General features: G+C 54.2%; 11 protein-coding genes across 11 annotated transcripts; 5 read left to right on the top strand and 6 right to left on the bottom strand.

The window, feature by feature from the left end:
• Positions 1-145: 145 nt before the first annotated feature.
• Positions 146-673, bottom strand: G647_00357 (uncharacterized protein; the record flags this gene model as incomplete). Its single annotated transcript, XM_008723760.1, has 1 exon — positions 146-673. One exon carries the CDS (start codon positions 671-673, stop codon positions 146-148), a length of 528 nt encoding a protein of 175 aa, XP_008721982.1.
• A 704-nt stretch (positions 674-1,377) lies between these two features.
• Positions 1,378-3,855, top strand: G647_00358 (uncharacterized protein; the record flags this gene model as incomplete). The annotated part of the gene is made up of 4 exons (XM_008723761.1): positions 1,378-1,436; positions 1,487-1,561; positions 1,618-3,559; positions 3,667-3,855. 4 exons carry the CDS (start codon positions 1,378-1,380, stop codon positions 3,853-3,855), a joined length of 2,265 nt encoding a protein of 754 aa, XP_008721983.1.
• Positions 3,856-4,621: 766 nt separating this feature from the next.
• Positions 4,622-6,101, bottom strand: G647_00359 (uncharacterized protein; the record flags this gene model as incomplete). Its single annotated transcript, XM_008723762.1, has 2 exons — positions 4,622-5,717; positions 5,935-6,101. 2 exons carry the CDS (start codon positions 6,099-6,101, stop codon positions 4,622-4,624), a joined length of 1,263 nt encoding a protein of 420 aa, XP_008721984.1.
• Positions 6,102-7,543: 1,442 nt separating this feature from the next.
• Positions 7,544-8,278, top strand: G647_00360 (uncharacterized protein; the record flags this gene model as incomplete). The annotated part of the gene is made up of 1 exon (XM_008723763.1): positions 7,544-8,278. One exon carries the CDS (start codon positions 7,544-7,546, stop codon positions 8,276-8,278), a length of 735 nt encoding a protein of 244 aa, XP_008721985.1.
• Positions 8,279-8,425: 147 nt separating this feature from the next.
• On the bottom strand, positions 8,426-9,734 carry G647_00361 (uncharacterized protein; the record flags this gene model as incomplete). The annotated part of the gene is made up of 2 exons (XM_008723764.1): positions 8,426-9,219; positions 9,278-9,734. 2 exons carry the CDS (start codon positions 9,732-9,734, stop codon positions 8,426-8,428), a joined length of 1,251 nt encoding a protein of 416 aa, XP_008721986.1.
• A 636-nt stretch (positions 9,735-10,370) lies between these two features.
• Positions 10,371-12,338, top strand: G647_00362 (uncharacterized protein; the record flags this gene model as incomplete). Its single annotated transcript, XM_008723765.1, has 1 exon — positions 10,371-12,338. The coding sequence occupies one exon, from the start codon at positions 10,371-10,373 to the stop codon at positions 12,336-12,338; it is 1,968 nt and encodes a 655-aa protein (XP_008721987.1).
• Positions 12,339-13,072: 734 nt separating this feature from the next.
• G647_00363 (uncharacterized protein) lies at positions 13,073-13,984 on the top strand (the record flags this gene model as incomplete). The annotated part of the gene is made up of 1 exon (XM_008723766.1): positions 13,073-13,984. One exon carries the CDS (start codon positions 13,073-13,075, stop codon positions 13,982-13,984), a length of 912 nt encoding a protein of 303 aa, XP_008721988.1.
• An 800-nt stretch (positions 13,985-14,784) lies between these two features.
• Positions 14,785-17,268, bottom strand: G647_00364 (uncharacterized protein; the record flags this gene model as incomplete). Its single annotated transcript, XM_008723767.1, has 1 exon — positions 14,785-17,268. The coding sequence occupies one exon, from the start codon at positions 17,266-17,268 to the stop codon at positions 14,785-14,787; it is 2,484 nt and encodes an 827-aa protein (XP_008721989.1).
• A 559-nt stretch (positions 17,269-17,827) lies between these two features.
• G647_00365 (uncharacterized protein) lies at positions 17,828-19,230 on the bottom strand (the record flags this gene model as incomplete). The annotated part of the gene is made up of 6 exons (XM_008723768.1): positions 17,828-17,968; positions 18,066-18,655; positions 18,708-18,856; positions 18,904-18,935; positions 18,986-19,083; positions 19,131-19,230. 6 exons carry the CDS (start codon positions 19,228-19,230, stop codon positions 17,828-17,830), a joined length of 1,110 nt encoding a protein of 369 aa, XP_008721990.1.
• A 1,164-nt stretch (positions 19,231-20,394) lies between these two features.
• Positions 20,395-20,676, top strand: G647_00366 (uncharacterized protein; the record flags this gene model as incomplete). The annotated part of the gene is made up of 1 exon (XM_008723769.1): positions 20,395-20,676. One exon carries the CDS (start codon positions 20,395-20,397, stop codon positions 20,674-20,676), a length of 282 nt encoding a protein of 93 aa, XP_008721991.1.
• Positions 20,677-20,985: 309 nt separating this feature from the next.
• On the bottom strand, positions 20,986-22,365 carry G647_00367 (mitogen-activated protein kinase hog1; the record flags this gene model as incomplete). Its single annotated transcript, XM_008723770.1, has 6 exons — positions 20,986-21,717; positions 21,778-21,877; positions 21,934-21,977; positions 22,023-22,152; positions 22,206-22,253; positions 22,310-22,365. 6 exons carry the CDS (start codon positions 22,363-22,365, stop codon positions 20,986-20,988), a joined length of 1,110 nt encoding a protein of 369 aa, XP_008721992.1.
• Between the last annotated feature and the right edge of the window lie 2,196 nt (positions 22,366-24,561).

The raw sequence follows: 24,561 nt of genomic DNA on the forward strand, positions 1-24,561 counted from the left end.
CGAATAATGACTTGAACGCTCAATAAAATAGCATCATTTCTGTACACAGTCGGATCCCCCTCAGACGGGAATCACATCACAGCGCTAGCCTTGCTTGCACATGTACTCTATTCTGGTATTTTGTAGTATCACTGCCAGTGGGCCATCACACGGAGAGGCTCGGCCCGTCGTCACCATAGACGGGGTCGCGCTTGAACCAACCCAGGGTCTCGATTTGCTTGACCTGCTGCTCCTCGCCAGCCTTACCATAACACATATCCCAGGTCTTCTCTCTCGGGTATGAGCCCACCATCTGAAAGCCGCCATAGTCCTCCAGCAACCGATGGCCTACACCAGCCGGAACTATTACCACGTCACCCTGGCTCAGCACAGGTTCCACGCGCCCTTCGTTTTCTTCTCCCCCAAAGCAACATTTGGCCGATCCGGCGACAACGCTGAGTACTTCATGGGTGTTTGAGTGGAAGTGCGTTTCGCGAAACATGGTGTAAGTCCATTGTGGAGATACTACGCCGATAGATCTCAGATGAGATTCGACTGAAGAAGGAGCGGAGTTTGAGAAGACGCCGTGATAGATCATGAGTGGTTTGCGCTGGATCGACGTGTTTGGTATGCGCTGATAGGCAGGGATTTGGTGACTAGAGACGCGCAAAGCGCTCAAGGGAGCAACGGCCATGCTGATTGATAGAGGCGAAGGAAGCAAGATAGGGCGTTTTCTGCCGGTTGAAGAGCTACCACCGCAGCTGCTTGTGTCAATGCCAGCGCCAAGAGTTGTTAATTTAATCAACAACCTACTCCGTACAGAATTGTCCTTTTGCTCAAGCCGTGAACTTCAGACCACCTCATACTCAGGTGTGCACAATTGAGTTTGGACAATAGACGATGACGTAACTGTCAGAATTGTGCTTTTTCTCAGTCCGAAGTTTACCCGGTCACCTGCGTCCATCTCATTTAGTCATCCGCCATGGGAACAACGATAATCCGGCTCGCAGGGGCGAACGCAGGCAGTGACACTCGGGCTCTGGTTCACTCTCAACTGACCATTTGTCGAGACAGTGTGTTGTGCCTGCTTGTGAGCAAGGCAAAGATCCTCTTTCTTTTCCCTCACCACCGTGGACCTGTACACAGTAGGTGAATGAAGGAGGCCCGTGCGCTGTTGCAGTGACTCAAGTGCAAGGCAGCTGTTCACTACTTCGTCCTCATTCCCTCTGTCACCAGGACCTGACGGACCGATCTGACACCGGGCACTGGTACAAGTGACCAAGAGACATCCTGCAACAGAGAGGTTGATCAGCCCGGGCAAGCTGGCTCTCAGTACCGATCTACCTGTCCGTCACTCCCATTTCATCGCTCTCTGCAGCCCTCGAACACTCCACAGAGATGGCTCCCGCCACGGCCACCAACCCGGCCATGAGGGCACGGGACGATCTGGACTCAACGTAAGAGGCAAGCGAGAAGATGGATCTGTCCTTTGGCTTACAAACATCAGGTGGACTTATCTCGAGAAAAACGTCAACAATGTCATGACCAAATTGCAGGAAGGTCTGGACATGAAGACTTACATGTACGCGCTGCCCACTTCTTTCGTCTTTTCGGCGACACTAATCTAGCTTGATATAGGGGCGTTTACACTGCAGTCCACAATTTTTGTACCTCGCAGAAAGCCGCAACGAGCCAGCAAGGTGCTTCACAAGCGGCTCTTAGCCAGAGTCACCGCGGCGCTCATCTCCTGGGTGAAGAACTGTACCAGCTGCTGGGTCAGTACCTCACAGAACACCTCAAAGGCGTCCTAGTCGCGTCCGAGTCACACTCCGATGAAGCCCTGCTCACCTTCTACATCCGCGAGTGGAAGCGATACACCGATGCCGCAAAGTACAACAACCATCTCTTCCGATATCTGAATCGACACTGGGTCAAACGAGAGATCGACGAAGGCAAGAAGAACGTTTACGATGTCTACACACTGCATCTGGTCAAGTGGAAGGATGATTTTTTCAAGGCTGTCGAGACGAAAGTTATGGACGCTGTTCTGCGGCTTGTCGAGAAGCAGCGCAACGGCGAGACCATCGACCAGATGCAAATCAAGGCTATCGTCGACTCTTTCGTCTCGCTCGGCTTGGACGAGCTCGACAGCACCAAGTCGACCCTCGATGTCTACCGCCAGTATTTTGAACGTCCCTTCATTGCCGCCACAAAAGACTACTACACCAACGAGTCCCGGCGGTTCGTAGCAGAGAACAGTGTCGTCGAGTACATGAAGAAGGCCGAAGCACGGCTCGAGGAAGAGAAGGAACGTGTTGGTCTTTTCTTGCACCCGGACATCATGAAGAAACTCATGGAAACCTGCAACGAAGCCTTGATTAGTGCTCATTCAATTTTGCTGCGGGACGAGTTCCAGCTGCTGCTCGACAACGAACGCACCGAAGACCTCGCTCGGATGTACAAGCTCCTGTCTCGCATCAAAGATGGCTTGGAGCCTCTTAGAACCCGCTTCGAAGCACATGTCCGGAAAGCTGGACTTGCGGCCGTCGAGAAGGTCGCGGCGCAAGGTGATAACTTCGAGCCCAAGGTCTATGTGGACGCTTTGCTTGAGATCCACAGCAAATACCAGCAACTCGTCAACGTCGCCTTCAATGGAGAGTCGGAATTCGTGCGGTCGCTCGACAACGCTTGCCAGGAGTTCGTCAACCACAACCAAGTTTGCAAGACCAATTCTACACGATCACCGGAACTACTCGCCAAGTACGCCGATCAACTTCTCAAGAAGGGAGCCAAAGCCGCAGACGAGTCTGAGCTTGAAGAACTGCTTGTCCAGATTATGGTTGTCTTCAAGTACATTGAGGACAAGGATGTGTTCCAGAAGTTCTACTCTCGAATGTTGGCCAAACGCCTCGTTCACACCAGCTCAGTGTCCGATGACGCCGAAACGAGCATGATCAGTAAACTGAAAGAGGCATGCGGTTACGAATACACGAACAAGCTTCAGCGCATGTTCCAAGACGTCCAGATCTCCAAGGATCTCAATATTGCTTACAAAGACTTCAATGACAAGCTTGTGGAGGACAACCCAGATAGAAAGATTGTGGATTCCACCTTCCAGATTCTTGGCACAGGGTTTTGGCCCTTGAACGCACCGAACACACCATTCGCCCCTCCTGCCGAGATCAGCAAGGCCGTCGACTCGTTTTCCAAGTTCTACGATGGCAAGCACAACGGCCGCAAGTTGACATGGCTCTGGAACTTGTGCAAAGGAGAGATCCGTGCCAACTATATCAAGAGTCAGAAGGTCCCTTACACCTTTCAGGTGTCGACCTATCAGATGGCCATCTTGCTCCTGTTCAACGACGCCGACAAGATGGATTACACTGACATAAAAGAAATCACTAAGCTGACCGAGGAAACTATTGAACCTGCGATCAACATTCTGTGCAAGGCTCGTGTCTTGAATGCATCACCAGAAGATGGCAAAGCGGAGCCGGGTACCAGCTACTCCTTGAACTACAACTTCAAGAATAAGAAGGTCAAGATCAACCTGAATATCATCCCTAAGACAGAGCAAAAGGTCGAGTCTGAGGACACTCACAAGACTATTGAGGAGGATCGGAAACTATTGCTTCAGGCAAGATTCTACTTTTGTGGTTGCTGGACTTATTTACTGACCTGCTCTAGGCCGTTATTGTCCGGATCATGAAGGGCCGCAAGAAGCTCAAGCACGTCCACCTTGTCGAAGAAGTCATCACCCAAGTCCGAAATCGATTCCCACCCAAGATTTCCGATATCAAGAAGAACATCGATGCTTTGATGGAGAAAGACTACATTGAGCGACTTGACAATGACGAGTTGGCGTACATTGCATGAGCAACGCATGCCATTGATTTACGATACTTCGATTGCAGACATCCACCTTCCCCATGGCTTCTCAGTCTCTTAGAGCTTGGGCGCCTCGGGCTGATGTGGTGTCTTGCGCTGTGATAATCTTGCTTGGAATGCCTTACACAGTCAGAGTCTGACTGGACCTGGCGTGATTTGGGGTTCGAATGGCTTTTTAAAGGTGGCGAAAGCACAACGTTGTTCATCTGTTTCAGCATTGCGTGGTGGCGGAGCTGGATTTGCCTGGTTTCTCACGGACATATCCCGACGATCACGGTCTCGCTGGAGTGCTTTGATGCTGGGAAGCAAGATCATGGTGGTGGGAACTGAATATCCATGGGATGATTCACGAGAAATGCACAACTTCTAACGCACGTCAAGGGCAGATTGGCAAGGAGTTTGAACAGGCTTCGAGGCCAGCATGAGACGGGACAACTCAGCTAGTTAGTACCTTCTCACACGACAGTGAAGGTTATGCACGACCAGGAGCTGCGTCTTTAGAGCGGTCAAAATGTGAACTCGCTGAAGAGAACGAATCCCCATCGTATCCTAATTCTACCCGACGTGTTCTCGTAACAATTGAACCTAGCAGGGACCGTGTCGTTGACCCTCTGACTGCAAAGATGAAGTAGCAGACCAGTAAAACAACAGCACCGAGTTCCTATCCTCGAAGCTCATTGCTAATCCACGTCGGGGCAACAGTCCAGCACAACGTAGCCTCAATACATGAAGTCGGCCAAGTAGTCAAACCACCTCATGGCCCTTCGCTCCCTGCGCGCTCCCCTCCCTCCCCCCTCTCCTCTACTGCCCCGTCCTCAACCCGCTTCCGTCCAACGAACCACCAACAAGGGCTGAAAATGCCAGCCTCGCCCGCGTCAGCCACCGAGTCGACACACACGGCCATGGTCTGCATCGCCTGCATGACGCCCTCGTCCACCAGCCCGACCCTCTCCCCGAAATACACGTACCAGTAGCAGAGCCGGCGCGTCAGCCGCGACATTTTAAAGCACGTCCACCAGTCTGTCCACGTCGTGGCGAGGTCGTGTCGTCCGCGCAGGGGGAACGTCCACGGCCGGTACATCGTGCGCGGGGCGAGGAGGGCGTCAGGCAGAGGAAGGGGCACGGAGGGTCCTGGCGCGCAAGCCATGCCTGATGCGAAGGGAATGAGGATCGAGGATGATGAGCCGGAACCGGCGTGAGGGCGGTCAAAATACACGGCGAAATCCTCGTCATGCTCAATGTCGAATCCGGCCGCGAGGAACTGGCGTCTCGCCTGCTCGCTCGTCTGCAGGTCGACGATGGCGTTGCCTCGCTCGATGCGGTTGCGCATGCGCACGTGCGCGACGTCCGAGCCGTCGTAGCGCGGCGTGAGCACCCACTCGCTGGACGCGAAGACGGCGCCCGGCTTGAGCACGCGGTTGGTCTCGGCGTACACGGCGGCCAAGGAGGCCGCGTGGCAGGTGGCTTCGATGGCGAAGGCGGCGTCGAAGCTGCGGTCCGCAAAGGGCATGGCGACGAAGTCTCCCCGCAGGAACGTGCATCGGTGCGAAAGGCCCTCGAGCGCGGTCAGGTAGATCGCGCGGTCGACTTGGCCTTGGTTGATCGTCAGCCCGACGACCGTGCAGCCTGTGAGGCGGGCGATGGCGCGCGCGGGCGCCCCGATGCCGCATCCGACGTCGAGGACGAGCATGTCGGCGCGCAGGTTGGCGAGGTGCGCGAGCCGGTGTTCGCAGAACTGCATCGCCGTCGCGAGGGTGGAGTCGTGGGGCGGGTAGGTCGGTGGGAAGGGTGCGTAGTGGAAGTGTGTGGACCAGTTGGCTTCGTAGGCCGCGGTGGCGAAGGCATAGTATCTGCGGTGGAAGGTGTGTTGTGGTTAGTGGGTGGACACGCTCACGGAGATGGCTCTGAGGGAGAGGAAGGGGCTTGAAACTGCCCCGTCAGAGAGGCACAGAGTTCAAGGTGTTTTCGAGCGTCACAGTATCTTTCGTTTGTGGTTGTCTTCGAGGGTCGGGATCGTGGGTTGCTGGTCTGAATGGCATTGACCTGAGAAGCCGTATAGATACTCACGAGTCTGAGACTTGCGCAGCTTTCTGCTGTCTCGTCTTGCGGTCCTCCTCTGAGACGGGGTTTCGGTCGTCATCGTCGTCACGGCTGCCTTTGTAGTGCGAGGAGAATGTGCTGATGACTTTGGAAAAGTCTTTGATCTTCTTGGACTGGCCGCCGTAATCGCCCATCGTGCGTGATTTCCAGGCGTTAGCTGTGTTGACCTGAACGTTGGCAATCCCGACACAGCTGGAGTGCCGACATGACTTGATGTATGGGGTCCGCTGAACAAGGAATACATATCTCCTGTGAGTGGCAGGTGTGCTTGACGAGGCTGAGGAAGGGGGTTGATCTGTGCGTGACTGGCAGAAACGAAAGAATGTGACCCATTGTCTGCGAGAACAATACTAACTAACAGGGGATTAGATTCCTTGCCATCATAATATCGGCTCACCAGGTCATCGCATCGGCTGCCTGTGTTGTGCTGGATGAAGCTGAGCCCGCTGCTGCCACCTGGACTGAACAAAGTCATCCTTCGGACTGTCGAAGCAACACTTTAATGTCCCAGTCTTGGTACCCGAATGGTTCTCCGAGACGTCGTCTTTTCGGGCGTAACCTGCTTTTTGTGGGATGGCAGTAATCAAATCCGGCTCTCCTTGTGGCAGCAAAGGCTAGACGATCTGACCGGACCGGAAACTCCACGTTCGACAAGCACGCATCCTACCTCGACACTTAGTAGCGAACGCGATCGACCTGCAAGGGAGTCGCGGGTTTGGACCACATCGCCATTGTCACCGATGCGAAAATGGTGACGCCTCCAGCGCGCGTTCAAAGGCGTGGCATCGACTCCCTCACGGATTTCGTTGCACTCCAATATGGTAGCCTGTTGGCAACAGTCAGCGGTATACAGCTTGAATCAGGAACCGCAACCTAGGGAGGAAATTGATAAAGCGGCGAGCTTGCTGTGGAGGATGGTCTCTTGCAAGGACGGGATTATAAAACGCCTGTGCGAGGTTGTGTTGTTTTTCAAGGTTACCGTTCTGAAGCACGTTTGCTTGATAGACGTGGTACGACCGAGTTCTGTACTTGTCACGAGAGATTGCTCTTCTGCTAGATATACGTGCAGTGTCCTACAACTCGTTGGGTATGCAGCACATGAGAAAGAAGCTCGAAGCCAAGATCATGTCTAGGTAGTTCGCTAGAAACATGGGCTGATGGAGTGCAGTCTCGCAGAACCGACGGCGAATTGCTTGTCGTTGAGTTTCTGAGCAAGACTTAGTTTACAATACCTAATCATTCTCCTATCAGCTTATCTACCTAGGTAGAGCCATGCCATGCGATAGTGGTTCCAGAACACAGCGGTGAAAGGAGGTGAATAGGAGAGAGGCACGAGAGGATCGCGACAATGGACTCCGTATAATTACGGATATCTACTTCACCGTACCGGCTATACGCCAGAGCATAAACACCAGACGCGCCCCCGTTCATTCGCGGCTCCGCGTCGCGGGGTCCAAGTACGAGTACGCTCGTGCTCAAACTGTCACCTCCCACTCCTACCCAGAGCATCACCCGACGACCCAGGGTACCACAAGCAGGAACACCAAGTTCCTATCCGTGCACCGGCATCAAAAGCATGGAAGACGCCTCAATAACGTCGCTCAAGGCCGACTTCATCCGCACTCAGGTCCGCCAACTCGACATCCTCCTCGAACCATCCACGCGATGGCGCGATCTCCTGCCCGCACCCGCCGACGAAGGCCAGCTCAGCGACAAGACGATCGCCGACCTGGTCGGCAAAGTCAACGAGAAGATCCGGCAACATAACCGTCTGATCTTCTCGACCCAGTCCCAACGGCACGTCGCCGAGCAGATCGAATCGATACACTGGAACCTCGTCTCTGGCGACTTGCAGCGCGCGGAGGCCGATACTGTGGTTATACTCCGGGATGCAGAGTTGACGGACTCGCAGGTCATCCGCTCTTTGCCCCAGGAGTACGACAATCTATATCCCCACCCAGATCACGAAGAGCAGGAAGGCGAAGCAGAGAGGTACAACCGATTGCGCGAGGGATTGTTGGAATTGAGTCGGAAGAGAGACGCATTAAAGAGGAAGTCGGCGCAGTATCAAGAGCTAAAGAGGTTGTTGGAGCCATTGGACGAACCGCACAGGAATGTGCAGCCAAATCTGGTCACAAGGGACGGAGAATTGAGCCAGGAGCTGGACCGCATGAGGGTGTTGATGGCAAGAGTGACGGGACGAATCAACGGGACAAGCGATTCGAGGGTAGATGGGGAGGCTCTGCAGGAAGAAGCCCTGGCACCACGGACAGACCAGCAAAAGCTCGCACGCGTGATAGGGTCGGGGTGAAGGGATCACAGATCTTGTGCATTTTCCGTCGATACCACCAGCCCGCCTCTGGTGATACAGCCACTATCATGCGTCGACGCTCCATGCGAGTGAGGACCGGAACGCCGTGAAGATGCAGATTCGGATGCAGATGCCCCAAAACACGACTCATTCATCATCAGCTTCCTCCACGGTCGGGGCAATGTGCCGCTTGGCCGCTGTGGACGCACCACCTGCCTCGGCACCGGAAGTGACAGCTGCACCATTCGAAGGTGGGGGAAGAGCAACGACGGCCGGAGCAGTCTGGATCTTCTCACCACCAGCGGCAGCGGCCTCCGCGAGCTTCTTCTGCGCCTTTCGGGCCTTCTTCTCCTTCTTCTTCCTCTTGATGTCTTCTTTCGTCTCATGCCAGCCCCATAGCGGCCGGAAGCTGTCGAAGAAGCCGACATCCTCGAATAAATTGGGGTACAACCACAAACCCGGCGGGGCGAGGAAGAATGTTATGACGAAAAGAATGAGGCGGAAGATGGCCATAGCGAAAAAGAGCGCAATGAGCCCCATCAGACCGACTGAGAGATACCACACGCCGAGTCTTAGCTTCAACGGCCATAGAGGGAATAGAACCACAGCGAAGACTGCAATCAGGGCGAGGCCGGCCCACAATTTCGTCTTCCACTGTGATCCTTCAAATAGCCACACGTAGTGCATCATGGGGTCGAAATCTTGTTGTTGCTCAATCTTGACTTCCCAGAGTCCCTTGACGCGTTTCTCTTTCTTGGGTTTGGCGTGGTTGTGGCCCTCATGCGGGTCTTTCTTGGACACACGCAGGGCGAGCATGGACAAAGGAAGAAGCTGTAGCGCCTGGCGGGCTTCGACGTCGTTCTCGACCTTGGGTAGAAGAGGATTTTTCTTTTGCGCTTTCTTGTACGCATCGGATTGGAGGGCTCGGAAGGCTCGTTTGACTGGATGGTATGGTGGGTCAGCATCCCTGGAGGTCGAGGCGGATAAACGCAGTCTTACCTTTGAACATATCCTTTCTCTCGCCGTTGAAGATGCACGTCCTGGTCTTCAGGTCCTGGCCACGTAGAAACTTTGCGACCGCGAGCGCCTCGGGTTTCGCCTCGACGTTCGCATTCAGAGGGATATGTTGAACTTGCTGTCCCGGCGGGGGTCCTCCAGGCCGGGGCTGTTGCTGCTGCGTCTGGCCTTGTCCTTGTACCTGCTGCTGCTGTTGGGCCTGTTGCATCGCCTGCTGCTGCCGCATGAACTGTTGCCGGGCCTCTTCCTGCTTCATCTGGACGAACTGCTGCGGGGTCATGCCCGCTTTTGCGGCTTCGGTTTCGATCTGTTGGCGCTGGAATGCTTGGAACTGTGGAATGGTCATGCCTCGTTTCTGCGCTTCCATGGCGATCAGTTGTTGGATTTGCTGCTGGTTGAAGGGAGCGCCGCCGGGCGGGGGTCCGCCTGGTGAGGCCATGGTTGCGGGAATGTCAGAGCAAGAGAAGACGCAGTTGGGCGTACGGAGCGGGTGTATTGAGATGCCAGAAGGAGCAACGAGACACTGTCTCTGATGCCAGACACTAGCAGCGAAAGATGCGGCGTGAACGGCTGGGCTGGGTGGTGCGATTACGATTCACGAGAAGACACGGTTTGAGATGGACATCAGGGTCCAAAATTCTGGAGACACACTGGCATGTCCTGTGTGGCTTGTGTGGCTTTTGTGGCTCGCCGGCGCCACGATCTCTCAGCCTCGCATCAGTCGACCAAGCACGGCGAGGCGGGAGCGGCACGTGACTATAAGCCCTATCTTAAGTCGTGGCTGTGCAATGGCATCTCGCGTCCAAAGTGTCGTCGCCGCCTGTGGACGATCAAGCTCCGTCAACGGCATTAACATTGCGAGTGGCATCCTGCATCCCAAGTCAGTAACTCTAGACGCCGTCAAGTGCGGCCTGCCGACGTGCTAGCTGCGCAAAACGCGTCACTCGCCACCCTGTGTGCCGTTATATTCTCTGAGTGAGCACCATCAGGCGCATCTGCGCTTCCTCCGGTCCCCGAGGTCGGCCAGCTACACTTCCCAAGATGTCGAGATAGCATCCGCCAACGAGTTGAAGACATGACTTCGCTCGAGTACAAGCCTGATCCCGGCGCCACCCCAGATGACCACTGGGCCACCGTCTATCTGTCCATGCGCGATGCGTCGGGAGAGATACCCATCAACTACATAACCCATCCAGGTGTGCATGTTACGCAAGCATGCTTTGCCGATGGGGTGTACGACGATCTCCCGACGCAGACCTGTATTTCAAATCTGTTCGCCCGCCATTTCCGCCGACTAATCATCGATCTATACTGGGACAACATCAACCGCCAATTCAACCTCTGTCCTGTCGAATTACCTCCGCTGGTTGGCAACTCATCGGCTGGCTACAGCGTCGATACGTCTGCACTCTACTCGATCACAGAGTCCACATCGCTCAGTCCCACAACTCCGACCACCATAGTTGCGTCAAATGCAACAACATCTTTAGGAAACTCCCGTGACAAGCGCCAGTCTTCGGATCCGTCCTTGACCGCCTCAACATCATCGACAGATTCTTTGCCTGCTACGTCTGTGAACGCCACTGCGACGGTCAGTAGCAGTGCTGCCACCTCGACCACCGGTGTGGCAGTTCCCACTTCCACGGGTGCTTCTGGTAGCACGTTACTGGAGTTGGGTCCTTACGTGTGCAGCCTCGATCTTAACCTCGGCTCCATCATTTCTTTGTACGATGACTACTTTGACCACACATCAGATACCATCTCAGCACGACTACAGTTTCTGGATATCAATCTCCACGCTGCGGCACCTTTTACAGATCCTTCAGCTCCTGCCCATACGCCCATGTCCGGTCGACTCCCCAGTGGCGAGGATCTTGTAGGAGCTAAGTTTCGCAACAATTTTGCGAGGAACGTCTTCACACCGCAGGACCTGGAAGAGGATCGACAGAATCTCAATCGGTCCTGGTTTCGAGACAATTATCGAGTCAACACTGACACGGCATACTTTAGCACCGTAGCCACAGCCAAGGACCGCGTGCTTTCCACCCCGGACGGCTGGCCGGGTGAAGCTTGGGTCTTGCTCACCGACAGTCGGAGGCTTCTGGTGAGCTGGGGCCAGATTGATGCTCAAATGGCACAGTATGATTTCCTGACCGACTCAAGCAACGTCTTCAATGCAAGTGATCTGAACACAACTCCGGCAGTTGAATGGGACGCCCGCGGCGATATAACATCGGGCTGCTTCTACCACGAAGGGGAGAGCACTTTCGCCGCGACCAACGGGTCCTGGGCAGTGGCGGTCATCGATAACACAGACCCCAGCGCTCTTCCCACTCTCGCCCAGAACATGACAGCATGTGGCATCTCTCCGGTGCTTAACATGACCATTGGTGGCTCCAGCCCACTAAACAATATGTCATCCTATCGTGACTTTGTCCAATCGACCGTCTTTGGGTGGGCTCCGGGTGAGCCGGCAAACGCTTCCTCAATGAAGGAGAATGACGACTTGCGGTGCGCCGTACTGGACTCGACCGGTGGTTACCGAGGGCACTGGCGCGTCGAAACCTGCCAGAAATCACGCAGGGCTGCCTGTCGTATTGCTGGCCAACCATATGCGTGGCGGCTGTCCACGTTCAACGTCCCTTTTGGTGCTGCTCCCGATGCATGTCCAGAACATACCGAGTTTGATCTTCCAAGGACCGGGCTTGAGAACACATACCTGTATCATAAGGTGCTGAATGATACCTCTCGCGACTGTGATGATGATGATTGCGACGAGATCATGTCCGGGATCTGGATCAATTTCAACTCCCTCGACCAGCCTAATTGTTGGGTGATAGACGGTCCGAACGCGACCTGTCCATACTCGGACTTTCAAGAAGGACAGCAACAGCGACAGATCCTCATCCCTACCATCGCAGCCATTATCATCTTAATCTTGAGCGTTTTGACTCTGCTGGTCAAATGTAACCAGAATCGCAGGAATGGCCGGGCAAGGAGACGGGGAGAAAATGGATGGGAGTACGAGGGGATTCCTTCCTGAAGGATTTGTTCTCGCAATCTGCCACCGACCAGGATCATAACAAACTCGGCGTATAGATATGATGAATTTCCAAGCTGGCGCGGAGCGCTTCCTCATATAAAGGGTCAGGCTGGACGTGTTCCAGACCAGGCGTGAAGTCCCTGTGAGTCGGATCAACTCTGCTCCGACTGGCACATGTCGGCGACTTTTGACCAAGACACGATGGAGACGGCAGAACACGGCAGATCGACGATGACTCAGCACCAAGCACCAGCAAACCCCAGCAAGCACCCCACAGGAGGAGGCGTAGCCTTGCGCAACACCTTTAGTCAAGGCCGATCTAGATTTCAAACAGCAGCGAGCTCCCGGGCGCATGTCTCATGCGGAGGCTTTCGAGACTGTGGCAGCTGTCGACGATTCGACCGGTCGAAACGGGGTGGGGATTTCTAAGCTGACGCCAGGCATATAGCCGCCTGGATAGGAAATGACTTGTATATACAGAAAGGTATAAGAAAAGGGCACGTCTCCTAGAGATCGAGTGCTCAACCATTCGACCCCAATTGCACCATATCACATCATTTCTGTCCAAGGCCCTCCAGCCATCCGCAACCAGACACGAACTCACCTCCACATCCCGCATTGACTCTTCCAGATCAGCCCCACATCGTACACGGCATCGACGAGATATCGTCCTTCCAAGTCCGCCATCGTAAGCATCGAGCAGCAAATCGACACAGAGCAAGCCCACGTTCAAGATGGCCTCCACCACAAAAGTCGCCCTCGCCGGAGCAACAGGCAACATCGGCGTCCCCACGCTCAAAGCGCTGCTGGCAGCAAACCACGACGTCGTCGTACTCACGCGCAAGGGCTCCAACAGCGCGTCTAAACTCCCCCAGGCATCAAACCTCACGATCAAGGAAGTCGACTATAAATCCGTCGACGAGCTCACCTCGGCGCTCCAGGGCGTCAAGGTGGTGGTGTCCACCCTCGCCTCGGCCTCGATCGGCGAACAGAACCCTCTTATCGACGCCGCCGTCGCTGCGGGAGTCGAGAGGTTCCTCCCCTCCGAGTTCGGCTCCGACACAGTCAACCCGGTCACCTCGAAGATGCCGGTCTTCAAGTACAAGGTCGAGACGCAGGAGTACTTGAAGGAGAAAGCCGCGCAGAACCCGTCGTTCAGCTACACCCTCGTCATCACGGGCCCGTTCTTCGACTGGGGCCTCGAGCACGGCTTCATCCTCAACCCGAAGGGCCACTCTGGCACGCTGTGGAATGGCGGGGACGTGAACTTTTCGACCACGACGCTGGCGTCGATCGGCCAGGCCGTCGTTGGCGTCGTGGCCCATCTCGACGAGACCAAGAATCGCGCCGTCTATGTCCACGACGCGGTCACCACGCAGAACAAGCTGATCGCGTATGCCAAGGAGAAGGACGGCAAGGAGTGGGACACCACCGTGAAGAGCACCAAGGACGTGTACGACGAGAGTCTGAAGGAGTTGCAGAGCGGCGGAGACATTGGGAAGGCCATGGTGGGATTCATCCTCTCGGGCATCTTTGGTGGTAAGGAGACGGGCGGCAGCTTTGAGGGGAGAGACGACAACAAGTTGTTGGGCTTGAAGGGTTACTCCGAGCACGAGGTCAAGGCTCTGGTGCAGAGTTTCGTGTGAGTTCTCTTCCGTGCCGACAGGACGAGGAGTGGCAACGAAAGGAGGGCGCCGGAAGAAATGTGGCCAAAATTGAGCTATGGGCTGACTTTCAAACGCGCAACACAGAGACGGTCGTGCTGGGAAATTATAATCACGCATGTACGGAGTACAGTACGAGTAGATAGTGTAGCTCGGCTGACAAGACTGACACCGTTCGGGCGCTCGTTCAGGCCAGGTCAGGTCAGGTCAGATACGTATCTCGGTACTACGTCTTCACTTCGTTTCGCTTGGTTTCATGTATTTCATTTCGCCTTCAAAGACGGATAGTCGGCAACCTACAGTCTTAATCCTCAGGCTAAAGTCCACAACCGCCAACGCTGAGCTGACTGAGCTGAGATAACGGGACATTGTACGACCAGCAATGTACACACGGAGTACGGAGGACAGAGTACATCTGAGGTCAATGCCTACTAGTAACGTACTAAGTCATTACCACATTCACCTAACGCAATACCGCATACCTATGCAGGGGGATCGGGGAAGATGCATCAATCAAAGGCAGAGTCGCCAGCGCGAAGAGTCCACGATTGAAACAGCTCATACTGTATCTACGTTGTCGTTCGCTGTTAAAGGCTCCGTGGTCGTCATAGATTATTGAATGATTGATGCTTGATGCTTGATGCTTGATGCTTGATGCTTGATGCTTGATGCTTGATGCTTGATGCTTGATGCTTGATGCTTGATGCTTGATGCATGATGCTTGATATTTCCATTGATACTTCCATTGAGAAATGTACTTGACACTTCCACGACACTCCCTATCAAATCCACGTTTCCCCAACATCATCCACGAACGTAACGACCGCCCTTCCTGAGCTGGACCACATGCATCGGGATTGATCCTGTCTGATACTACTAGTATTGAGAGCGAGATCAAGATCAAGGTCAACGGCCTGATGCATATCCTGACGCCGAGACTGATTGCGGTGCTGATTACGATGCTGATTACGGTGTCGATCGCGATGCTGATTGCGATGCATTCTCCGCTCCTTCCTCCCGTCACCTGAGTCCAACTCCAACTCAGGGTACGACAGGCCGTCGTAGAAGATCGGGTATGATTGTTCGAATTGCAATCGCGAGGCTCGACTCGGCGCACAGGAGGCCCTTGCGCCGGCTTTAGAGGAGGTGATAGGAGGCGGAGTGGCAGCCAGAATTGGAGTCGGAGTAGGCGTATGTGCAGGTGTACATGAAGGTGTAGGTGTGGCAGACGATTTCGTACCAGACACGTTCGTGAAAGTCACGTCCGTGTCCGGCGTGCATGGTGTCCGTCTAGACGGTTCAGGTGGGGAGGGGTGGAGAGTCAATGTCAATGTCAATGTCGAGGTCGAGGTTGATGTGGTAGATGATGACGAAAATGAAGAAACAGGCTGCATGGCGGTGTTTTGGCGGTGCCGACCACGTTTGTCATTGATACTGCGGTGGCTGTGGCTGTGGCTCTGGCTGTGGTATAGATCCAAGATCTGGTCAATGGTATCGGTGAGGGAGTCGCGGGTCCCTTGGCTCTGGATCAATTTGTGTTCTGGTTCTAGTCCCGGTTCAGCTCCCGGTTCAGGTTCTTGTTCTCGTTCTCGTTCTCGTTCTGGTCCATCTGGAGTGGTGGTCGGTTCGTCCGGGAGAAGAGGTAGTGGCTTGTTTTTGTCGCTTGGTCGGTTTGTAGGCAAGTGAGAAGTGTTAGGGACTGGTTTTTGGGGCACACTGATATTGCTGCTGGTGCTGCTATTACTATTGGTATTGCTACGGTCATTGTTGTTGCTGCTGCTGTCGTGGCCATCGGTGCAGAGGATTGTGGACCATGAGGAGGAAGAATTGATCGATACTGGGATCAGTGATATTGTCTGTAGCTGTTGACTCCATGGCAGGACCTGAGCTGGAGAGTCGTACGAGAGAGATTTATCGTCCTTCGGGATGCCGGCGAGGGGGTTTGTGAGTGCCCGTGGTCGGCGTGGTGAGTGAAGATTTAGAGGTTGTGGAGTCAGGGATGGGATCTCAGGTTCGCACAACGCCATCGAGATCGGGACCGCTTTGTGCTGAACACTCCATTTTGAGGAACGTTGTGGAGCCACGTGGGACGTCGATGTCTGTTCACTCGTGGGACGAAGACCCTTGTTGTCACCGTGTTGCTGTAGAGTCGGGCCGGGAAAGTTCCTGACCTTGTCTTTGGCTTCATCGTCGCGCACTGCTGGGGACGAGGAATGAACCGCCGAAGGAGGTCTAACGGGGGACAGCCAATGCTGAACGGGCGAGAAAGGCAAAGTGGATGTCAATTTTGCCAATTCTGCTGGCGATATCGATCCGTCAAATGGCCACCGCGGAGCCATCTTCGTCTCAAGCTGCCCAGCCTCCACATATCTCTCATGTCGGTCGGAACGACGTTGTGCGTCTAGGCTGGCATCGCGCACAATCTCCGTCTCCGGCTCAAACGGGGTCATTTCGCCGGCAAGAAACCCATTGTCATTAATCACCGATGTAAGTCGAGAGGTCAACATTTGCTTGGCCTCCTCCTCGCCGTTGTCTTGACTGTAAACGCTTCGCTCCTCGTCTGTCTCGCGGAGAGTATTGCTGAACTGGTCTTCCATTCGCTGTTTGAGTATCACTTTGTCCCAGCCATCTTGATGGACTCGAGAAAAATCTCCGCTAGCTTTGTCCGGATCTAGCCCAGTAAGGGACTGACCGAGTGAAGTTCGGCATCCTACTCTCAAAGACGAAACCAGTCGGTGACCCGATGCTCCATCAGTTTTTGTGTCGCCACTGGTCGTCCCTTGCCACACCTCAGGTTTCGACTCGAGAAACACCCGAGTTTGGAAAGTATCTGGTCGCGGGGGAACAGGTGGACTGATCTTTTTCCGAGGTTTGTTGCTGTCCACTACAGATCGATTCGATGGCCACCATCGCAAGCCTGTTCTCGATTTAGGCTGTTCCCTGTCGAATACCGGAGAGCCCTGGTTCGGACTACTAGTACTCCGACCTTTGGTGGGTTGGAGTAAAGACCATGGCGATAACGTGGTCTTTCGTTTGAGATTTCCAGGCGGGCGAACAGTGGGATCAGTAACTTCGATGGTCGGTCTTCTGATGAGTGCTTCAGCCTCTGATAAGATGGTGCTCGCAAGGGAGAACCGCGTGCAAGGAGTATCGGCCTGGCTTTTGCGACCACTCGCTGACAGCAGCCAAGATGTCTGAGGGCTGGTCGGCTCTGATGAGGTCCAGCTGAGCTGACTTCGATGGTCGAGAGTTAGAGGAGACGCCATGGATCTGTATCAGGTGTGTAGCGATGTTGTCCGATGCAGAAACCCGTCGACGACATTTGGAATGATATATGACGCTCGGAATCGTTTGAGCAAACGAGCTGAGGTTGAGAATCAGTGAGGTCGCTGTGACTTCACGGCCTCCGGACACATCGTTCTGGAATTTCTAGACATGTGATAGAGTTTTGACACTTGCTTGGTTAGTGACACATGAGAGCGTGGGCTTGTCGGATTGAAGGCCTGCGATATAGCAGTGGAAACGGGCAGGAGCGGAACTCTGGTCCGGAGAACGCAGTGGTGTTTTGTCAAGATCCTCACGAACAAGCAGAGTGGTGAAAGGCGATCATCTGGTCCCATGCGTCGCTGGCGCACATGGCGTCCCTGGCTGATCGACCCGGGGCACCCACATGGTCAATAGAGGTTTTCTCATGACATACAAGGAGGACTGCTGTCACTGTCAGTGAAAGGAGGGATGGGAATAGGTGATAAGATTTCTAAAGGTCAGTATATGTGGTCAAGCAATGTTCTGATTTGTCTATCGCCCAGCTCTATACCTCTTCGATCACAACTTTGCTTTGATCCACGATTTGATGGCTTTTCCTTGCTCTGTCTCGGCAGTGTCGTTGAAACGCAAGTGGATGATGGGTGCAATATGTGCTTCGTTGCTTCCGATCACGTATGTGAGGTTGTCGGGATTTACAGACTTCAGATCACCGTCAGCGATTAATCCCGCAGCGTCTACACAACAGCAGAGAGAGAGAGAGAGAGAGAGAGAGAGAGAGAGAGAGAGCCCGACTTACCTTGTACTTCTCCACCCATTCGCTAATGCTGTCGAGCAAGATTTCGTTGGCGCCGGAAACGGCCAGGATTTGTTCGACCTTTGCGTCTTTCCACCATTCAGCCGGCGCAGTAAGCGGCTCCGCGTATGGCGTTGTCGGCTGCCCGGCGAGGTAGTCCTTGGACCACTTGCCCCCTGCGTACTGGGAAACAAGATCCTTGTACCGGTTCTTGACCTCGCTCGGCCAGTCTAAACGGAAACTAACCCAAGGTGCGACGGCCACGATGCCCTTGAGCTTCTCTCCTTCACCCAGTTTGAGTTCCGGGAAGTCAGGCGAAGGATGCATTATCTGGGAGAGAACTCCCAGGCACATGTTGCCGCCGGCAGAATCACCGGCGAGGATGATTTGAGAGGCTGGCCGCTTCATGTCTTCCATCACGTACTTGACTGCCTCTACGGCTTCGTACATTATCTTTGGATAGGTCGCATGCGGCACAAGTGTGTATTCGAGGAACAAAAACGCGATGGTGATGTCGCTAGCTTTGGCATCGTTTTGGACGCCATGCCAGAATTTCAGGTGAGTGTCGTCACCGTCGAGCGAAAAGCCGCCGCCTGTGCAAAGGTCAGTGGATGTGCCACGACTACAGCACAACGTTGCGCCCACCATGATAGTAGACGCAGATGTATTTGGCCGTCTGCGGATCGCCGACCCAGAACGCTTTGACTCCTGATTTCAGCGTCACGAAGTTGGGTTGCATGCCGGTGTCTTTGCACCACTTCTCATAGACTTTGGAGAAAGGAGCGCCGATGTATCTATGCGCATAAGCCGAGTCCTTGACCGGGGAGCTGAGGCCACTCACTGGAGCTGAAGGGTACTGAGCCGTTGCACCATCTAGCACCCGTCAGCAAGAATGAGCGGGCTTGGAGGCAGCTGTGGTCTACCTTCCGAATGGCCGCGAAGCCGATATGTTGTCCATATGTGTAGGCTCCCGACTCTCCACGGAACGGAGCTGTCGCCGCCGTGTACAACACGGTTCCCACTGCCAGTCATCAGGCTCGGAACACCCAGGCAGCGAGTCAGTCTTACCGATCGAGAGCAGTCCTGGGAACACATCCAGTTTCTCCAGGGACGAGACCTGGTGTATCGGGGTGGAAAGAGCCTGGTCGGCTGTTGGAGGTGCAGTCATATTGTCGGCTCGTGCTGGTGGCGATGAGGAAGTCAACCGTTGGTGCAGCCGTGGTGGAAAGATTATGATGGCAGCCTGAAAAGCTGGTCTGGTCACCGAGGTGTTTGAGAATCGTAGTCGGTGGATTTAGAGAGGTCGCCTCGAGAAATACTCGATTACTCAAGGATGACCGAGCTTAACAAATTCGAGGCTAACACCCAGTAGATGCTGGAGTACCAGGTATCGAGATGGAGGATGTCAGACGTCCAAGCCGAGTCAGCGTCTTCCGTCTTCCCGGGTGTATATGTACATCCTGCGTCGTACGGAGTAGATCATTGGTGCTGCTGGATGCCCTAAACAGGGGAGGGAAGCAGGCCTCGGGAGATTGGGTTAACAAGATGCCAGTGCTTGTCCCCCACGTGCTGACTCGCTGAAATGTAATTAACTACAGTACGGAGTACTAAGTCCGACAAAAGGACGTGTGGCTGTCTTCACTCAGAGCTCATTGCTTGAATGAGCCGAGGCAAATCCGGCTACTTTATTCCGTACTCGGTCCTCCGTACATACAGTACAGACTGTCTATCTCAAGCGAGCCTTACGTCGGACATACCCATGTGGTGGCCGAACGCTCTCTCCCGTCCATGGCCACGAGACTGAATACCTCTCGCAGAACTATGCATCAGCACAGTGGCGGTGCTCCTAGAAAATGCAGCACAAAGACGCCATGGATGCCTAGTCTGGCAATATTATTGCTAGTGCGACATGGCCTTCCATGAGCCTCACCGGGGAATCGCACGGCTGCCTCAGCTTTTGACGCAGTGAGTCTGTGTCACCTCACAAAGATATTCACTTTGTTTACTGTGTTGCGGTCTTGTTGCGTGACAAGGGTCCCTTGTGAGGTCGTGATGAGATGTGACCGCGCAATGAAGGTACCGCGCTGGGTGAAGAGTTAGCTGCGAACGCGACTTGATCCAGTGACATGGCTGCCAGGCAGCGCACCGCAGCACCGCAGCGTTCGTCCTTGAACCGCAATCGCCTTGTTCCTGACGGCAGACAACGACGGGAAACATACCTGATCAACCACAAACGTCCTCTTTGAAGCCACAGGCTGGAGGGCACAGCCGTCCATCAGTCGGTCACCTGGAGAACTACAGTGTATCGCAATCACGGCTGTTCATATCAAAGATGTCCTCATCTACGGATACCCCAGCCAACACGAGGGGCGACGCGAAATCGAGCAAAGAAGAAAACAAGCAGCCGCCCTCCGCCACTTGCACCCGGATTGTGGCCTGGGGAACCACCACCGGCAAATTATACCTCGACGATGCGCGCCTCGGCGACGCCAAGACGAGAAGCAACGTTTGGGAGCACCTCTTCGGGAAAGCTGGTGACAGGAACCAAGACCAGGACCATGGAGGGCAGTCGGCAACGGTAGCAGAGAGACCGCCGACCGGAAAAGACAAATAGGGGTGATAGATCGCGATGACTGAACAGAGCCGCTGTGAGCAAGTCGATCGATGCTATTAAATATCAAGGGCATGTACCGGTGCATCAACTCGATGTTGAACAACCTCTATGGAAACCGACTCGAGCACCGCTGGGCGTCAGAGAAAACATGAATCTGCAATGGCTCGAACTTCGTGTATGCTTCTTGCTACACCAAAAACGTTTCGTGGTTCGTGGTATTCGTCTCAATCCATGCTCACTGAGGAGCAACCTCGGCGGTCTTGATCGCATGCCTTATTTTATGCTAGCCCCAGTCTGTAGATAGGCACTCTACTGAACTACCTGTTGGTTGACAGCCTGAGCTTGCTCCACCGTCAAAGGCTTGCCTCCTAGTTCTGTCTCTCCGTTGTCAATGTTGTGATAGTCGAGGATTTCCGAGTACATCATGATCTTCCAGGTATCCACAGGGAGATCGGCATCGTTGAACGACCAGTCGAACTTTTCGTCCGCCACAGGCTCGTCTGTCGGGTCGTGGTAAGGCGAAAGATACTCGTGCTCCAAGGCTCCCGCTGCTGATGCCCGCTTCTTAGGATCGAACACCAGCATCTTCTCAAGGAGGTCCACGGCCGCAGGATCGGCGTTCTTGAACTTCGAACTGAGGGGTTGCCTTTCTCTCTTGGGCAAGGACTGCACGAATCTCAACGTGTTTTCGCTGCAGATGGTCTCGATCACATCCTGCGGAGGGGTTCCAAGCAGTTCGGTGATGATGGAGAATTGGTTGACATGGTCTTTGCCTGGAAACAATGGTTTGCCTTCCAGCATTTCGGCGAAGATGCAGCCAGCACTCCAGATGTCAACTTCGACATCATACTTCTGCCAGGTAAGCATGATCTCCGGGGCTCGGTAGTACCGGGTCGACACGTAACCCGTCATTTGGGGATCTTGGATCCGAGCAAGCCCGAAATCGCAGATTTTGAGGTCGCAGTTCTCGTTGACGAGAATGTTGCTGGGTTTCAGATCTCGGTGCACCACACCGGCCGAATGAACATATTTCAAGCCGCGCTGCACGTGATTGTTAGTGACCCTCGTGGACCGGATAGAACTTCCGGGTGATCGGCATACCAGAATCTGATAAAGGAAGTACTGGATAAATTGCTTCTCGAGCGGTCTGGAAGTCAGGAGACGGTGAAGGTCCGTGCCCAGAAGCTCCGTCACAAAATAGCTGTGCCCAAAGTCAGCATCTAGGCGAGTGAGGGGGGGTACCATGTTTCGGCATACATGTCTTCCAGTGGGGAGATAAAGATGTCACTGAGAGAGATGACCTGCTCAATTAGCATCGTGAACATTATCGGTACGGTCTGGCTCACATTTTCGTGCCGGAGATGCTTCAACAACTTCAACTCTCGATAAGTGCGTTTTGCCAGGACTGGTGTGGAGAAGGGCTTCATGATCTTCTTGACCGCGACAGACTGGCCAGTCAACTGGTCCTTCGCAGAGCTTGATGATTGTCAACGCGTGTTCTATCGCTCTTCAGCGGCACCAGTGCTCACCAGACAAGTCCGAAAGCTCCCATGCCAACCGGTTGTAGATCGGTGTACCTTGTCACGAGTAAATCAATTGGGCATCCCAGCATTCGAATTCAAGTCCTCTGTACCTGCTCGTGATCTCGAAGGTCGTCCCAAAGATCTGGGCTCGCACGAACTCCGCCATTTTGTGAGATGTTCAAAGTAGAAGCCAGCGGCAGCCAGTTGAAGGACGAAAAAGATACGTGGTCGTGGGACGCTGAGGTTGTCGGAAGTGATCGCGGTGGGGAGGCGCAACCTGGAGTGAAGAGCTACTCGCTTGCCGACGAGGTCGAGGCAGGAGAAAGAGAAGAAAAGAGGATGATAGATTGACGGTGAGGGTGCCGGTACTTTGGAAACTGGGAAGACGTTTCAGATGGTCCTGCGTTGCAGTTAGAGATCAAGTTGTGAAAGGACCACGGCGGCTGGGAGCCACGAACCTCTGGCTCAAGCGCGAGTGGCGCCAGCAGGTGTAGGATGAAAAATTGCTACTCGGACGAGGCGAGTGACTTGGTACGGGTGGCCAATGTCACGAACCGTCAACAGAGCTTTCATGTGCTTTGGGACGAGGAGCATGCAAGAAGAACTCTGAGGAGGCAGCGAGCAGCGTGGGGCAACTCAGGTCACCACCTATTCCGATGGTTACTAAGGCTCTGTGTTCGCTGGAACGGGCTTAGGCGGACTGCTTAGGGCACTGCGCTGCCGCTTGGAAAGATGACGATCTCATACGGAGTACTGGGACTGGCATGCCCATCACGATTCTCGGTAGGCGGTGGGATAGAATCCCGGTGGTCCACAGTTCTCCTTCAGTAACTTGCCCCTCGATCGGGCGATCCGATCCCCTTCCAACCTTCCTTCAGCCGCTCGAACTCAGGCTGCCCCGGGTAAGCTCTTCTTGTGGGCGCAGGCACCTCCGGAACCATACTCCGGACACGGCTTTGGCTACGAGGTACAAGAGCAGCTCACTCTTCCATGGGTCACTATTTTTGACCACCTCACGGTTCCAGCGCCGCGGCTGTTCAGTTTTCACCGCGACTGCCGCGCCACCAGGCACGGCTCGCCACAACTCATCTTCCAGCTGGAGCGTGGCCGGATAAATCATCCAGCCAGTTTTGGCAGGCTGCACAGAGGATGCTCCTTCACCACGATTCCGGACTTCTACTTAGTCAGATCTCGTATCATTCCGATCGGTCGTCTCACGGATCGTCACACCGCTGGAACAACCAAAAACGCCTTGTCAAGCGAGCCACGCGTAAAAGGTGTGAACCACTGATAGTCTCACCTTGTTGGTAACTATGCAACCTCCTGTCCAGACTCAGTCTTCTACACGCAGCGAGCTGTCGTTGTCCTGAATATCAACAGATTTGATTCATGCGTGCGCTCCTCAGTGATTCCGGATGTTCCTTTCTTCGGCAATGACCAGTGAGGGCGCATCTATCTCAGGAGCCGAATTCCCAAGATCCGATCTGCTAGTACTCATGGTGATCTGACGGCCTGGTTGTTTCTGATCAAGCTGCGTGAGAGATGTGATATGCCTATACCCGAACTGCTCGCGGATTGATCAAGCCACTCTCTTGTACCGCGTCCCTCCCAGTCCTTCTTCTCGTGACGAAAGTCTTATCATGACATACGCCATGGGAGGGATAATCTTCAGTACAGACACCTTTCTCAATGGAGCCACACTCGTCCGGTTGGAGCTCACGTGCACATACAGAACCTAAGAAGATGTCTCCATGCGACTGAGTAGAACACCCAGATATGCCTCCACCACCGGAGTTCAATAATGATGTTTCACAGTTGGCCTTAAACAAGAGCGTGCCTGTGGCAATGACTTACGTTTCAATTCCAGCCCCCTGCTCGCTCCTGTTGTTGCACAGTTCCGCCTCGTGAGGACGATTGATCGTCGCATATCCCTGAAGAGTGTTTCGCGGCCGAACGCGTTATGACAACAGCGCCCTTTCCCAAGAGCCCAAGTTGTACGTCCGGTGACGTTCATAGAGCCGTCGTGTTGTCGAGGCTCATGTTGGTGCAATATCTTTTTCGAGCACGCAGGTGGCAACTCCAGAGCTTGAGTTATGATCCCCGTCTTGGGAGGAGACACCGCAATAATTGTATGTGGACCAGCCGCAAGACCAAGAACAGAAGGAAAAGATAATTCCGCGAAGGTGTAACCCTGCGTGCCCAGGCCCAGACCCTCGGAGATTTCCCATGGGTACTTGCCCCTAAGTTGGAATGCATTGTTTCCTTTTGCTGCTTGTGATGTGCACTGCTTGACGATTGACTTTCTGAGAAAAGACGGCCGGACAGGAGCTTCCCACCTCGAGCGTGGTTAAGAGACAGGCCT

Source organism: Cladophialophora carrionii (genome assembly GCF_000365165.1).
Source record: "Cladophialophora carrionii CBS 160.54 unplaced genomic scaffold supercont1.1, whole genome shotgun sequence".
NCBI lineage: Eukaryota > Fungi > Ascomycota > Eurotiomycetes > Chaetothyriales > Herpotrichiellaceae > Cladophialophora > Cladophialophora carrionii.